Source organism: Sus scrofa, chromosome 14, assembly GCF_000003025.6.
Source record: "Sus scrofa isolate TJ Tabasco breed Duroc chromosome 14, Sscrofa11.1, whole genome shotgun sequence".
Classification (NCBI taxonomy): domain Eukaryota; kingdom Metazoa; phylum Chordata; class Mammalia; order Artiodactyla; family Suidae; genus Sus; species Sus scrofa.
In genome coordinates this window covers 90,679,291-90,693,510 of record NC_010456.5, presented here as the reverse complement: position 1 = coordinate 90,693,510, position 14,220 = coordinate 90,679,291, and the positions used below count along the sequence as shown (strand labels likewise).

General features: G+C 35.1%; 1 protein-coding gene across 4 annotated transcripts in view; it reads right to left on the bottom strand.

The window, feature by feature from the left end:
• The window catches only part of ZFAND4 (zinc finger AN1-type containing 4), a 67,738-nt gene that overhangs the window by 17,763 nt on the left and 35,755 nt on the right, over nt 1–14,220 (bottom strand). For 3 of the 4 annotated variants that reach the window (NM_001302672.1, XM_021071865.1, XM_013983439.2), the window contains exons 4-6: nt 14,104–14,171; nt 9,721–9,907; nt 3,352–3,499 (exon numbers count right to left, since the gene is read on the bottom strand). In NM_001302672.1, coding sequence (NP_001289601.1) covers nt 3,352–3,499; nt 9,721–9,907; nt 14,104–14,171 — 403 coding nt within the window. The remainder of the gene's footprint in view (nt 1–3,351; nt 3,500–9,720; nt 9,908–14,103; nt 14,172–14,220) is intronic. The other variant, XM_013983440.2, reaches the window with a different exon arrangement.

The following is a 14,220-nucleotide window of genomic DNA, read 5'->3' as shown; positions in this document are numbered from 1 at the left end:
AAATTTTATATTCATTTATTTTACTACAATTAAAAATTTTAATTTTAATGTTAATTGTAGACTCTAGATGGTAGATTTGATTATTCACTGTAAAATTCTTTCAACTTTTCTGTATGTTAGAAAAGAAAGGAAAAATACAAACCAATTCCCCTGATGAATGAAAATCCTAAACAAAATATTAGCAAATTTAATCTAAAGCCATAAAAAGAAAAATTTGCCACAACCAAGTGATTCATTCTAAGAATGATTTCATAGCTAAAAAAATAATCTCATCACATTATCAGAATATTTTTATTTAGTGTAAAATAGTTTTTAATTTCCTATTAGATTTCTTTGATCCATCAGTTACTTAGAAGTGCATTATTTCCAAAATATTAGATTTTCTAGATATCTGTTATTGACTCCTAATTTTATCCATTGTAACAAGAGAGTATTTTTTGTAAAATTTGACCCTTTTAAATTTTATTGAGACTTGTTTAATAGCACACAATACAGTTTATCTTAAATATTATGGGTACACTTAAAAAGAATGTGTATTCTGCTGTTGGGGCATTCTTTAAATGTCAATAGGGACCCAGAGTGATATCTGATCAAGTCTTCTTATATGCCTCCTTTTTTAAAGTTTTATTGAAGTATATCCTTTCTGATTTTCTATTTTCCTATCAATTTTTGACAATGTGTGTATGGAAATTTAATATAACTATGGATATGTCTATTTCTCTTTGTAGCTTTTGCTGCATGAACTTTGAAGTTCTTCTATTAGGTACATAAATAGTGCAGAAAGAATTTTTTTTTTAATAGAGCTAGGTCAATCATATCCCATCTGAAATTATCTTCACCCTACTTTATATATTTTTTAAAGTTGTGGGATTTTTTCCTAAGATGGATTGCAAATCTAAATGAGAATGGAAAAATCATAAAGCTTTTGGAGAAAAACATAAGAGCATGTCTTCAAAACTCTGAGGCAGGAAATATTTAATTAAAAGTTACAGTAAGAAGTAATCATAAAAGGAAAACTACTAAATTGGAACATGTTTAAATAGAGGATATTCATTAAAAGAATAAGAAAATGAAAGTGCAAGCTGTTGAGTGTTAAAATATCTATAAATCATGTATCTGTCAAAGTATATATACTTGTATCCATAGTATATAAAAATGCCCTCAAGTCAGTAAGCAAAAGGCAGACAACCCAATTTTTAAAATTAGCAAAAGACTTGAACAAGCACTTGGCCAAAGTCAGTATCTTAAAAAAACCTGATATATTTAAACAGGTTTCACTGTTCACATTATATAAAGACTATTAGTACAAAAGTCAGCATCTTAATGGCCAATAAGTACATGGCAAGCTCAACATTACTCTTCATCAGAGAAACGTAAAACCACAGCACATCCAACAGAATGGATAGAATAAAAAAGACTGACAATGTCAAATGAGGAAGTTGCACAAACTGAAATTCTCCTGCTGCTGATGTGAGTGTAAACTGGTTCGGATACTTTGCCAAACTGTTTGGCAAAACAACTAAAGCTACATATATACCTACCCTATGACTCTACAAGTCCATTCCTAGCTACATGCCCCAAAGCAAAGAGTGCATATATTCACCAAAGACATTTATAAGAATGTTCAAAGCAGCTGTGTTGATGAAAGGCAAAAACTAGAAACAACCTGAATGTCAAAAGAAGAAGGAAGAAAGGAAGTACACAGGCATACCTCGCTTTATTGCACTTCACTTTATTGTGCTTGGCAGATATTGCGTTTTTTACAAATTGAAGGTCTGTGGCAACCCTGTGTTGAGCAAGTCTATACTGATGCCATTTTTCCAACAGCATTTGCTCACTTTGTGTCTCTGGATCACATTTTGGTAATTCTCTAAATATTTCAGACTCTTTCATTATTATTGTATTTGTTATGGTGACCTGTGATCAGTGATATTGATGTTAATATGACAACTCGCTAAAAGCTCCAATGATGGTTAGTTAGCTTTTTCAGCAATAAGTATTTTCAATTAAAATATGTACATTGTTTTTTAAACATAATGCTATTGCACACTTATTAGACTACAGTATAGTGTTAAACATAAATTGTATAGGCACTGGGAAACCAAAAAATTTGTGTGACTCACTTTATTGAGATACTCGCTTTATTGTGGTGGTCTGGAACCGAATCTGCAATATCTCCGAGGTATGCCTGTATAGTCATACAATGGATTAGTACAGAACGGTAAAAAAGAGAATGAATTGATACATGCAACAACATGGATGAATTGTAAAGGTATTATGTTGAGCCAAAGAAACCAGACCCAAAAAAGAGTATGTTCTATATGATATTATTTATATGAGTTCAAGAACAATAAAAAACTATAGTGACACATGTAAGAATAGTAGTTATTTCTGGGAGTTGGAAAGGACAGGTATTGACTGGGAAAGGAAACCTGGAGAGAAAGACAGGTCCTATTTTAATCTGAGTTATACCTATGTGACTGCATAAAAATGTAAAAATTCATCAAGCCAAAATTAAAGACTTGTGAATCTTATTTTACGTACATATTACATTTCTACAAGGAAAAAGGGATGAGCTATTAATAGAGAGAAAAGCAAAGTAATATACAGAGTGGTGATATATATATATATATATATATATATATAGGACTTATAACCAGAATATATAAAGACATCCAAGAAAATCAATAAGCAAAACATACACAACCCAATAAAAATGGGTAAAAGATTTCAATAGGTATTTTACAACAAAATATACAATACTCAATAAATACATAAAAGGCGCTTAACTTCATTAGTCAGAGAAATACAAATTAAAACCATAATGTAGTATCACTACACACTAACCAGAACGGTAAAAATAAAAAAGAAAGACCATACCAAATACTGGTAAGAATGCATGAAAACTGCATTCTCTCATTCACTATTGTACAGAATTCATTCAATTATCCTGGAATAACTTTGGAAAATTGACAATACCTAGTAGAGCTGAACACGCCTTATGAACACCCATATAGAAGAAATATCCATAACAAATATTATATAATAATAATAAATATTAACAGCATTTTAAAAAGTAACTATTGCAAAATCAAGGTTAGGCTATTATCCTTCCTAGTTCTGGAACTAGGAAATTTTTAAAAATCACGAATTATTTTGAGTGCAGCATTATCACATTAGATGCACTGCCGGCCTAAAAATTTATCATATTTAATATTTCAATAAATAACTGAGGCCAGAAACTTGAAATGGATAATATTTATAAACCTTTTTTCTCCCACAATTACCTACAGACTTCAATGCCATGAACCCCGCAGGGATAAACTAGAGAAAGACCTGGCTAAGCTTCACCTTTTTGCTGAGATTCATGTTCTCCATCTTAGCCTTCAGCAGCTTCATCTTATTCATAGTTATTGAATTTTCAATTATCTGTTGTCCAGAAGGAGAAGGCTCAATTTCCTCATCTTCATCAGCATGTAAATTATACACAGAACCACCACTGCAAAGAAAATGATAATTACTACTGAAATGTGCCTGAAACCTGCCCAATGACTAAGAACAGTCTATGTGTAATAGAAACTATAGATGCTAATGATAAAACAATAAATCTATACTGTCAATGTAAATTCAAGGCAAGTGTCTTTTAAAAATATATTTCTTATGAAAAAAATAAATGGAGATAAATATCATGACCTATCATTACTATTAATCTAGTACAGCCTCAGCTTTTCTGAAGTCAGTATAACAGAAGCGAATATCTTCTATATTTGGAAATGTAGCCATCCAGAGTAGCATAGATTTTAAAATGAAAAAAGACACCCTAGTCATCATACAAATTATAAACATGTAAAAGATTTCAATTACTGACCAATTACAATAACATTTATTCATACTTTAACATAATTATTATCCAGAGCCCCTTGTCTTTGCACAACTAATATAATAGCACTTATCACACTATCCTCATATTTATTCTCACATGTTTTTCCTACTTACTCCCCCATATGTAAGCAAGTTGAAAGCAGATATGAATATTAGTCTTTGGAGTTCCCATCGTGGTACAGTGGAAACAAATCCAACTAGGAACCATAAGTTTGTGGGTTCGATCCCTAGCCTCGCTCAGTGGGTTAAAGGATCTGGCATTGCCATGAGCTGTGGTGTATGTCACAGACAAGGCTCAGATGCCGTGTTGCTGTGGCTGTGGTGTAGGCTGGCAGCTATAGCTCTGATTAGGCCTGGGAACCTCCATATGCCGCAGGTGTGGCCCTAAAAAGACAAAAAAAAAAAATTAGGCTTTATTCATTTTCAGTCTTAGCGCTTGGCACATATTTAAGAAATGTTTGCTGAACTGAATATAAACAATTAAAATTTCATTCAGCTTTTTTTCTCTTTTTTTGGCTGCATCTATGGTATACACAAGTTCTGAGGCTAAAGACAGAATCCATGCCACAGCAGAGACTTGAGCCACAGCAGTGACATCAGATGTTTAACCCTCTGAGCCACTAGGGAATCCCCATTTGGCTTTTTCAATAATGGAAAAATCAATGTTATACAAGCTCAGCATATTTTAAAATGACTGAAATTATAAATAAAGCATATTAAGAACATGTATTAGTCACCATGTCCAGTTTACTATAGGTAAACTAAAGTATGTATCTATGATAAAGTAGTATGAGAATTAATAAGATTTCCTGTTCTATATGGTTATAAAAAATGGATTTTTTTTTCTTTTTAGGGCTACATGGGCAACATATGGAAGTTTCCAGGGGGGGTCAAATTGGAGCTGCAGCTGCTGGTCTATGCCACAGCCACAGCAATGCCAGACCTGAGCTGCATCTTTGACCTACACCATAGCTCATGGCAATACCCGATTGCCGACCCACTGATTGAGGCCAGGTATTGAATCCGTATCCTCATGGATACTGGCCAGATTCGTTTCCACTGTGCCACGACAGGAACTCGCTGATGACATTTTAAAATCATAGGTTAATTATATTGCACAGCAGCCATGGTTACCAGGAGGAAGAATGGTAGGAACTGGTCTCCATAACCAATACAGCCCCTAGTACTTGGCTCACGACTATCACTTCAATCTATTACAGATGCCTAGAGTACAATATGAAAACTGATACAAGGGACACAACACTAAACTAACACTGCTACCATCTACTAAATGTCTACGCTGCCAGACACTCTCCCCATATTATTTCTAATCCTCACAAAAACTATAGAAGGTGATATTATTAAGTGATTTTGTTCATGACAAGACAGCTAGTAAATAGTGCATGCAAGATTCAAATCCCCCCATCTGTCTGGGTCCAAAACCTATTTTTTTTTTTTTTTGGTCTTTTTTGGACTGCACCTGCAGCATATGGAAGTTCCCAGAATAGGGGTCAAATCAGAGCTGTAGCTGCTGGCCTAAGCCACAGCCACAGCCACAGCCACACAGGATCCGAGACACATCTGTGATCTACACCACAGCTCACGGCAACGCTGGATCCTTAACCCACTGAGCAAGGCCAGGGATCGAACCCGAAACCTCATCATTCCTAGTCGGATTCGTTAACCACTGAGCCACAACAGGAACTTCCAAAACCTATTCTTTATGCTCTTTCTTATTGCTTACCCAGACACCAAACAACAGACTTACTGTGTCAATGCTTATGTATCCAAACAAGTGACAAAACCTAGAGTATGTGAAGGTTCTTGTCTTGAAGTTAACTGTACCTGAAAAGCGTTGAGTGAAGATTTCTGCCAGTTCACCCTTGAAATTGGAATGACTCAAGTATACTCTATTCTTGGTTACCTTAAAATATTTCAACTTCAAATACTTCTCTGTTATATCCAGTGACACTTTAAATTTACCCATATTGAATACTAAAGGAAGTTCCTGACTGAAACTTATCATAAAAAACAGCTCCTTTACTGTTTTCCCATAGAGAATTATGTGTGTGTGTCTTATTTTACTAGCCAATGTTTACCAAGGAACATGTTTACCAATTGTGAATTAATTAAACCATGTCTGATAACAGTAGCTAAAGAAATGTGTCCAAAGAAAATAAACTTCTTTAAAGACTACTTCTTCAGCAAGAACAATTACCAGAGGAGTTGTGAACACTGAAAGCAACATGAATAGTCAATTCAAAAAATAAGGCAAGTGATCTGCAGCAGTTTTCCTTGGCTTTTGATGGATCAACATGAGCCACTGATACTGTTCAGTTGTTTTTGTTTATTCAGGGCATCCATACCAAATTTGAAGTGACTGAAGAGCTAGCCCCTTTGTGGTTGTATAGTTTTCATGAAATGACTATGGGAAAGAATCTTTTCAAGTAAGTTCTAAAACATTAATTCAGTGTAACTTGAAGCAAAATCTGCTATATAATTGATGGAGTAAAAATATGTGTAGAACAGAAAAAAGCTTTATTGAACATATTTACAAAGCTAATGAAAATGCAAGGCATTTAAAGCTGTATCATTCATCAACAGGTATTCTGCAGTAAACATTTGAATCTATCAGTTATCACTGAACCAGTAGTATCAATGATAAACTTCATTTGTCTCACAGACTTAACCATCAGTTCAGTGCCATGGTGGTAGCAGTTTTATTGTGATTTTTTTAAACTTGGCACTGACATGAATTTTTCTGATTGAGAAGAATCACTCAACCACTAATATCCAATGCTGAATGTCTTCGGAAATTAGTTTTTGCTGTGGACTTTATAATGTTCCTTAATGAATTCCACCTAAAATTACAAGGCAAAACAGTACATATAAGAGAAACTTACACTATAGAGTTGACTACTAGCATTATTGACAACTAGCATTATTTGAAATCACCCATAACAGCATGCTTTCAAAAGTTAAAAACAAAACAAGATCTCCATTTCTACACAAATCTGAAACAGACATACTTTCTGAACTCAAATTCTATTCCCAGCAGTGTTTTCCTACCTCTTTGAAAGTTAAAGGAAATTTCCACATTTCAAAATCGACTAAATGTGCACTGGGAAGCTCCATCTATCTTCAATTGGAGGTGATTAATCTACAACGTAATGATTTGCTAAAGGAAAACAGCAAGAGAAGACCAACAGAATTCTATAAATGCCTTCCAAGTGATGAATATGCTTAATTAAAATCATATATGCTCATGGACTACAGTACCTAACTGTGTGAAAAGAATTCCATACATAAAATCTTATTAGGGATCAATATTAACAGATAAACTTTTGCAGCTGATTCTACAAATTTGATAGGCAACACTAGATTCCAGTCCCAATTAAGTAAACTACTGCACCCACAAAAAAGAATTCTTCTCATTAGTTGACCTGAATCATACACACACACACAATCTTCTTACATTTTGAATTTTTCTGTAAAAATTCTGCGAAAATTTTTCTCTTGTATGTAAGTCTTACATGGTATCCTTGGTTTTATCTCTTGGCCTAAAAACCCTAAAATACTTACTCTTTAGCCATGTACAGAAAAAAATTGTGCCCATGTCGTAGAGTAACAAAGCCTCTCCTAGAAGAGGCAAGACATGGTATGACCAGAAAAAGTTTTCTGCTCCCCTTTATCATCCACCCTGTCTTTTGTCCAATTTGGGTAGGTGAATAGAAAAATCAAACAAAAATTACTTCAAGAGGAACATTAATATGGTTTTAATTAAAATACATGGTGACATTCAGATTATATCTCAAATACAAATAGAAGTGGAATGGGGAAAATTTGGGATAAATGGAGTAAAGGACATTTCAAGCAAAGGAAAAATGATGTTCAAAAAGATGACATAATAAAGGAGACCTGAAAAACAGGTTGTAAAGGGCCTTGCATGCTAAGCTTTAGGAAAGGAGAGCCAAAAGAGGATGTCCTAAGAAAGAAAACCGAAACAATAGTAAGCAGGCACATGGAGAAACTGGTATAAAGAATTCTGTTCATGGCGTAAGTGAAAGACATTGCATTAAAGCTGCAGCCCCCATTGCTCCCTCTTCTCTACTTCCAGCCCGTGCATTTAAGGCACATTTGCAGTGCTAACCAGAACCTGAAATATTAGAGCCAACAGTCAATGCCCATTTGTCACAGTCTGCTCTCTGGCCACAAAGAATGAGTATTATCTCTCTTCCACATAACACTCTGTGGTGGGCAGAGTTATAAAGGAATCCCCATGATTCCCAATTCCTGGAGCTCACATCCTGTGTATTCTCCCAGCCTTGAGTGTGGGTATGACCAATGACTTGATTCTATCCAACAGAACAAGAAAATAAAGGGATTTTTCAGATGTAATTTAGGCCCCAAATCAGCTGATTTAGAGTTAATCAAAAGGGCAGTTTCTACCCAATAGCCAGCAAAAAACCAGAGCCCTCAATCATACAAGCGTCAGGAAACAAATTATGCCAAAAACATGAATAAGCTTGAAAGTAGATTCTCTTCCCCAGTCAAACCTCCAGGTAAGGGTGTATCTTCGCTAACACTTTGACTGCAGCTCTGTAGGACCTCAAGTAGAGCAACTGGCTAATGTATGCCTTGACTTCTAACCACAAACATGGATCTCCAGATTACAAATTATTTTTTCTATGAATGGTATTGCCACTAGGTTTGTATACTGTGGAATTAAATTTAGTTACCTGCAATATTTTTCTTTCCTTTTTCTGCCTATCTATTCTTCTTTTAAAGTTGCTTTTTCTCAGAGGTTATCCCTAACTTCCCACCTTTCAAGCAAAATGAAACTTTTCCAGAGATGTTGATGTCTTTTTATAGTAACTGCCAACATTATATCATAGATACTATTTATAGCAGATTGCTTGCTCCATGAAGGGAGGGACAATAACCTTTGCTTAATGTAGAAACTGACTATAAAAGTTCAGTAAATGTTTAGTGACTTAAAGTGAAAGGAGGAAAGAATCACAGTAAGGCAGAGTGCACAGAAACATCAAAGGTTACCTTGTCCAATTTACTAATTGTTCTATTGCCTAGCTAAGTACCTTTTAAGTTGTTTCCTTCTGATTTTAGAATATAGCAAACCCTTCTCATTAACAGAGCAGGAAAACAGACTAGAGAAGTAAACAGATTTATTTACCTTTAAGCAGAAGAGTTAAATTTTGGAAAAAAAGAACAATTTTAGGTTTAACCCTTTCTATTATGCCACAGTTGTATAATAACATACTATTATAACAAGAAACTATAATCTAGTTTCATAAAGTGATAGAAATAAATCTTTTTATGAAAAATTCTACTCCATAAAGAAATTTTAGCTTTAGAAATTACGCATCAATTATATGAAGGATGATTTCAGAATTATCTAACTGGGGTGGGGTGAGGGAGAATGAATAAAATTTAGTTAGTCTTGTGAATATAATAAGATTATTTTGGAGTTCTTATCATGGTGCAGTGGAAACGAATCCAACTAGGAACCATGAGGGTGCGGGTTCGATCCCTGGCCTTGTTCAGCGGGTTAAGGATCCGGCGTTGTTGTGAGCTATGGTGTAGGTTGCAGACGCAGCTCAGATCCCGCGTTGCTGTGGCTGTGGTGCAGGCTGGCAGCAACAGGTCCAATGAGACCCCTAGCCTGGGAACCTCCATGTGCCATGGGTGCGGCCCTAAAAAGACAAAAAAAAAAAAAAGAGAGAGAGAGATTATTTTGACAACACAAGGTAAATATAAGGTTTATGATGTGTCATACATTCTCCTTTTCTGAGAGAGACATGCAAATAAAAACCTACTTACCTTAAAGATTCAGATAATGGTGTTAAAGTGCCATCTCCCCTATCCACTACACGAAAGAAATTCAATTGATCTCCTTCTCGATATACCAAAAACGTAACTTGTTTGTTGCAGGAGGTCTTCTCCCAGCCCTCATCTCGACTGGAATCCATGTATTCAGCCATCTCCCTAAGTGGATCTTCCATAGGAACTACAAATAGAAAAATTGATAAACACGCTTTCAATTTATATTAAGTTTTATGCATCTTGGTACACTGGCAGGATATAATGTGCCCAATCTGAACAATCCTATGCCTACTACTATATATATATATATGTCCTTCAAATAAGTTTGTTTTTTTATAGTCAATGCAGCATTCCCTACGTTGTATTAATATGAAATAAATGAAATGATTATGTTGTTAAGTACAAAGACAGAGTTTAACCAAACACATGAGGTTTTTCGTGCACCACTAGAGTATATATTTGTTAATTCTATGACATAATTGTCTATGACTATTTTCTCTTTACACCTTCTGCTCCCTATATTTTCCAGTATTGGTTCCAACAAGCAATATACCACTTACTTTTTTGGGGGGGACCTACACACACAGTATGCAAAACTCCTGAGTCAGGCATCCAACCTGTGCCACCAGTAGTAACAACACTGGATCCTTAACCACTAGGCCAGCAGGGAACTTGTGGCATCAGTGCAGTGGCTTGGGGCACTGTTGTGGCATGGTTTGATACCTTGCCCAGTAACTTGCCAATCCATGGGAGAGGCTTTATATATTTATATTTATATTTATATTTATTTATTTTTGTCTTTTTAGGGCAGCACCCATGGCATATGGAGGTTCCCAGGCTAGGGGTCTAATCGGAGCTGTAGCTGCTGGCCTACACCACAGCCACAGCAATGCCAGAACCTTAACCCACTGAGCAAGGCCAGGGATCAAACCCACGTCCTCATGGATGCCCTCACTGAACCATGATGGGAACTCCCATATATATTTTTAATTTTTTATATATACATAATAAATAATATATATATATATCTGAATTTGGGATAGAATATGATGGAAAATAATATGAGAAAAAGAATGTATATGTATAAATGGGTCATTTTGCTGTACAGCAGAAATTGGCACAACCTTGTAAATCAACTATACTTTAATAAGAGAAAAAAGAAAAACAAAAACAAAACAAAAAAACAAATTAGGTCTCTCCAAAGACATTTTCATGTCAAGCTGCAGAAATATTTGCTCTCTTCTAAAAGAGGCAACAACTTCTCAAACTTCATAGCTTTTATTCAAGGAGATTATTTATTAACAGAATCATAATACTATAGTACACTTTAAAAATGTACAGCAAAAACAAAAATTAAACTCTAAAATAATGAGGTAAAAATATTAGTGATGTTCCATATCCTAAACTGAATACCACCACTACTAAAACAAAAAGTTTTAGAAACAGAGCAAGATTTAGCTTGTTTTACAGAACTCCTTGGAGGTTTTGAGAGACTCCTTCATAGGCACAAAATGGGTAAATATTAAACATTTTTAAAACAAATTCTTGCCATTTTAAGTTAATGCTACACTTTCCACATTACATTAATAAAAAAGAGAAACAATGCTAGAGACATTATTAAAACCACATGAAAGTTTTATTTAAATCAACAGCGTGTGCCTTACTTAGGGAGCCAATGGTACTGAATATGTATATGTACCTATGAGTATGTATGCACACACCTTTTCCTAATAGAAAAATCATTTAGATTTCATCAGGTATAAAACGTGTGCACAGGAGTTCCTTTGCAGCACAGCAGTTTAAGGGTCTGGAGTTGTCATGGAAGTGGCTTGGGTCACTGCTATGGCTCGGGTTCAATCCCTGGCCCAAGAACTTCTATATGCCACAGGTGTGACTAAAAAAAAACTACATGCATAGTGTAGGATAAAACAGAGCTTTAGGAAGGAAAGTATTTTCTATGTTGTTTGGATAATGGTTAATTCAAAAACAATTTTAAAAGATAAATATTACTGGAATGCACATGTTAAAGGTATTTTCTAAACCATAATTTTCAAGTAAGACTAAAGAAATTTTAAAAAAATAAGCTTTCTTAAAAACAATATGGAGAAGTTCTAGACCTAGGTATAGTTTATCTTTTTCACAAAACATTCAAGGATGTAAGGTAGAGAAGAGCAAGCTTTTAATTTTAAAAGTTGGTTAAAGGAAAAATTATTTAAAAATTAACTTAAAATATCAAAAGAGGAGTTCCTGCTGTGGCACAGTAGGTTAAGAAGTCAACTGCAGCACTTGGTTTGCTGCAGAGGTGCAGGTTCGATCCCTGGCCTGGCTCAGTGGGTTAAAGGATCTGGTGTTGCCACATGCACACTATAGGTCACTCAGATTCAATACCTGGCCCAGGAACTTCCATATGTTGTGGGTACACCCATTAAAAAAAAAATCAAAAGGACAAGTTCCAGGTGCTGATTTTTCAATTTACAAACAAGACACATGAAGCTGTGGGAAAAAAAGCATTACAAAGCTTCAACTACCAAAGGGTATATATATAAAATATATACATATTTTAAAACTCAGAATCTATGATATTTACACTCTTCCTCAAAAATATAATTTTAGTCCCAGTAAGAAAAATAGATGTTCTGATTAAACACTCCTGTTTAAAGCCAACACTATACACAAATAACAAATTTTGGAAAATATAATACAAAGGAATTTATATGTCATTAAACATTACATAATTCTTTTTGTTTGTTTTTTTAGGGCTGCACCTGCAGCATATGTAAATTCTCAGACTAGGGGTCAAATCAGAGCTGTAGCTGCCGGCCTATACCCCAGCCACACCAGATCCAAGTCACATCTGTGACCTACACCACAGCTCACAGATCCTTAATCCAACGTGCAAGGCTAGGGATCGAACCTCCGTCCTCATGGATACTAGTCGGGTTCATTACCACTAAGACACAACTTTGGGAGCTCTAAACATTACATAATTCCATCTTATCATAATGGCTCAATAAACGGATTAGGATTCTTGCACAACCGTGAGAATCAGTGCCATAAACATCACCTTATATCACATGGGATCATTTCATAAGTCTAACTAGTAGAATGTCCCTGAGATTAAGAGTCTAGTTAATCAGCTCTAACATTATTATCTTTATTTATTCTAACTTACCCCAAACAGTTCAACAGTCAAAGTAACATATCTCACACAATCCTCTTGAAATAGCTAGGAAAAAGAGTGATAACCCTATTTTCTAATCAAAACTATGGAGTTGTGGAAGAAGTATAAGCCATCAGTGGTATCAATACTTGACCGTCAATTTTCTGGCTAGTGAATAATACAAAGACCTTCCCCAAAATGAGGCCCACAGAGCAGGACTGCTCTGAGAAATCTAAGGATGCCTCTGCTTTATGGCGATGCCTGAGACATAACTGATCCTGAACTAGGCACAAACATGAATTCCCAATTCTTCCCATGCTTAGAATTTTCTTGGTAATCAAGTCTCTGCTCACATCAACTTTTCCAAGGACCTTCCACAACTGTCCTCTTACTACCTTACTTCCACAGACATTGCCATGCTACCCTATTCCCTTCATAGCACTTACAACTGCTTAAAATAACATCAATTCTTTACTTGTTTTTTTGTGGGCACTGTCATGAAGCAGGAACTTTTTCTCCCATGAAATACTGCACTAAGCTTCTAGTAGGTACTCAAAATGTGTTTACTGAATGAATGAATAGACTCCCAGAGACCACCTACATTCTGAAAAAAAAAATGATTAAACAGGGCCATGATAATATTTATAAACCCAAATGCATCACAAACCAGGCAAAGAGGTATCTTTGGAATTTCCTATAACAATCATTATCCCAGGAGTTGAAGATTGAGTGGATTTTTTAAAAAAAGCAACAAGACCAATATGAATCTAAACACAATGATAACAGGTATTTGTACTATGTCCTTCCATTATCTTTCTCTATACCAGTGAGGTTTATATTTATTTTCTTAATTTATTTTTTGGCCACACTCATGGCATGTGGAAGTCCCAAGGCCAAAGATCAAACCTGCACCACAGCTGCAACTTGAACCACAGCAATGACAATGCCACATCCTTAACCTGCTGTGCAAACAGAGAACTCCAGGTTTATATTTAAATCTCTCTGGATTGAATTAGAAATCATGAGATTTTCTGGAAAATGAGCTCCCACCTCTGGCATTAGGCTTTAAAGAACAATGCCTAGAGAAACAAATGTGGTTCTTCTAAGCCAAATAACAGAAAGAGACCCTGAATAAAATCTGAGGCTATAAAAATATCACCTGGCTTGAAGATTATTACTGTCAAATTGCTTTAATATATATAATCTTAACATATGCCTACCTCTTCTAGTATTTATAGGTCCACCACGCATAGCCAATACCAGCTTCAAGGTACAACCTTCTGAAATGCTGTGGACAGTTAACACAAAAATAAACCACAACAGTCAAAATGTGTTCA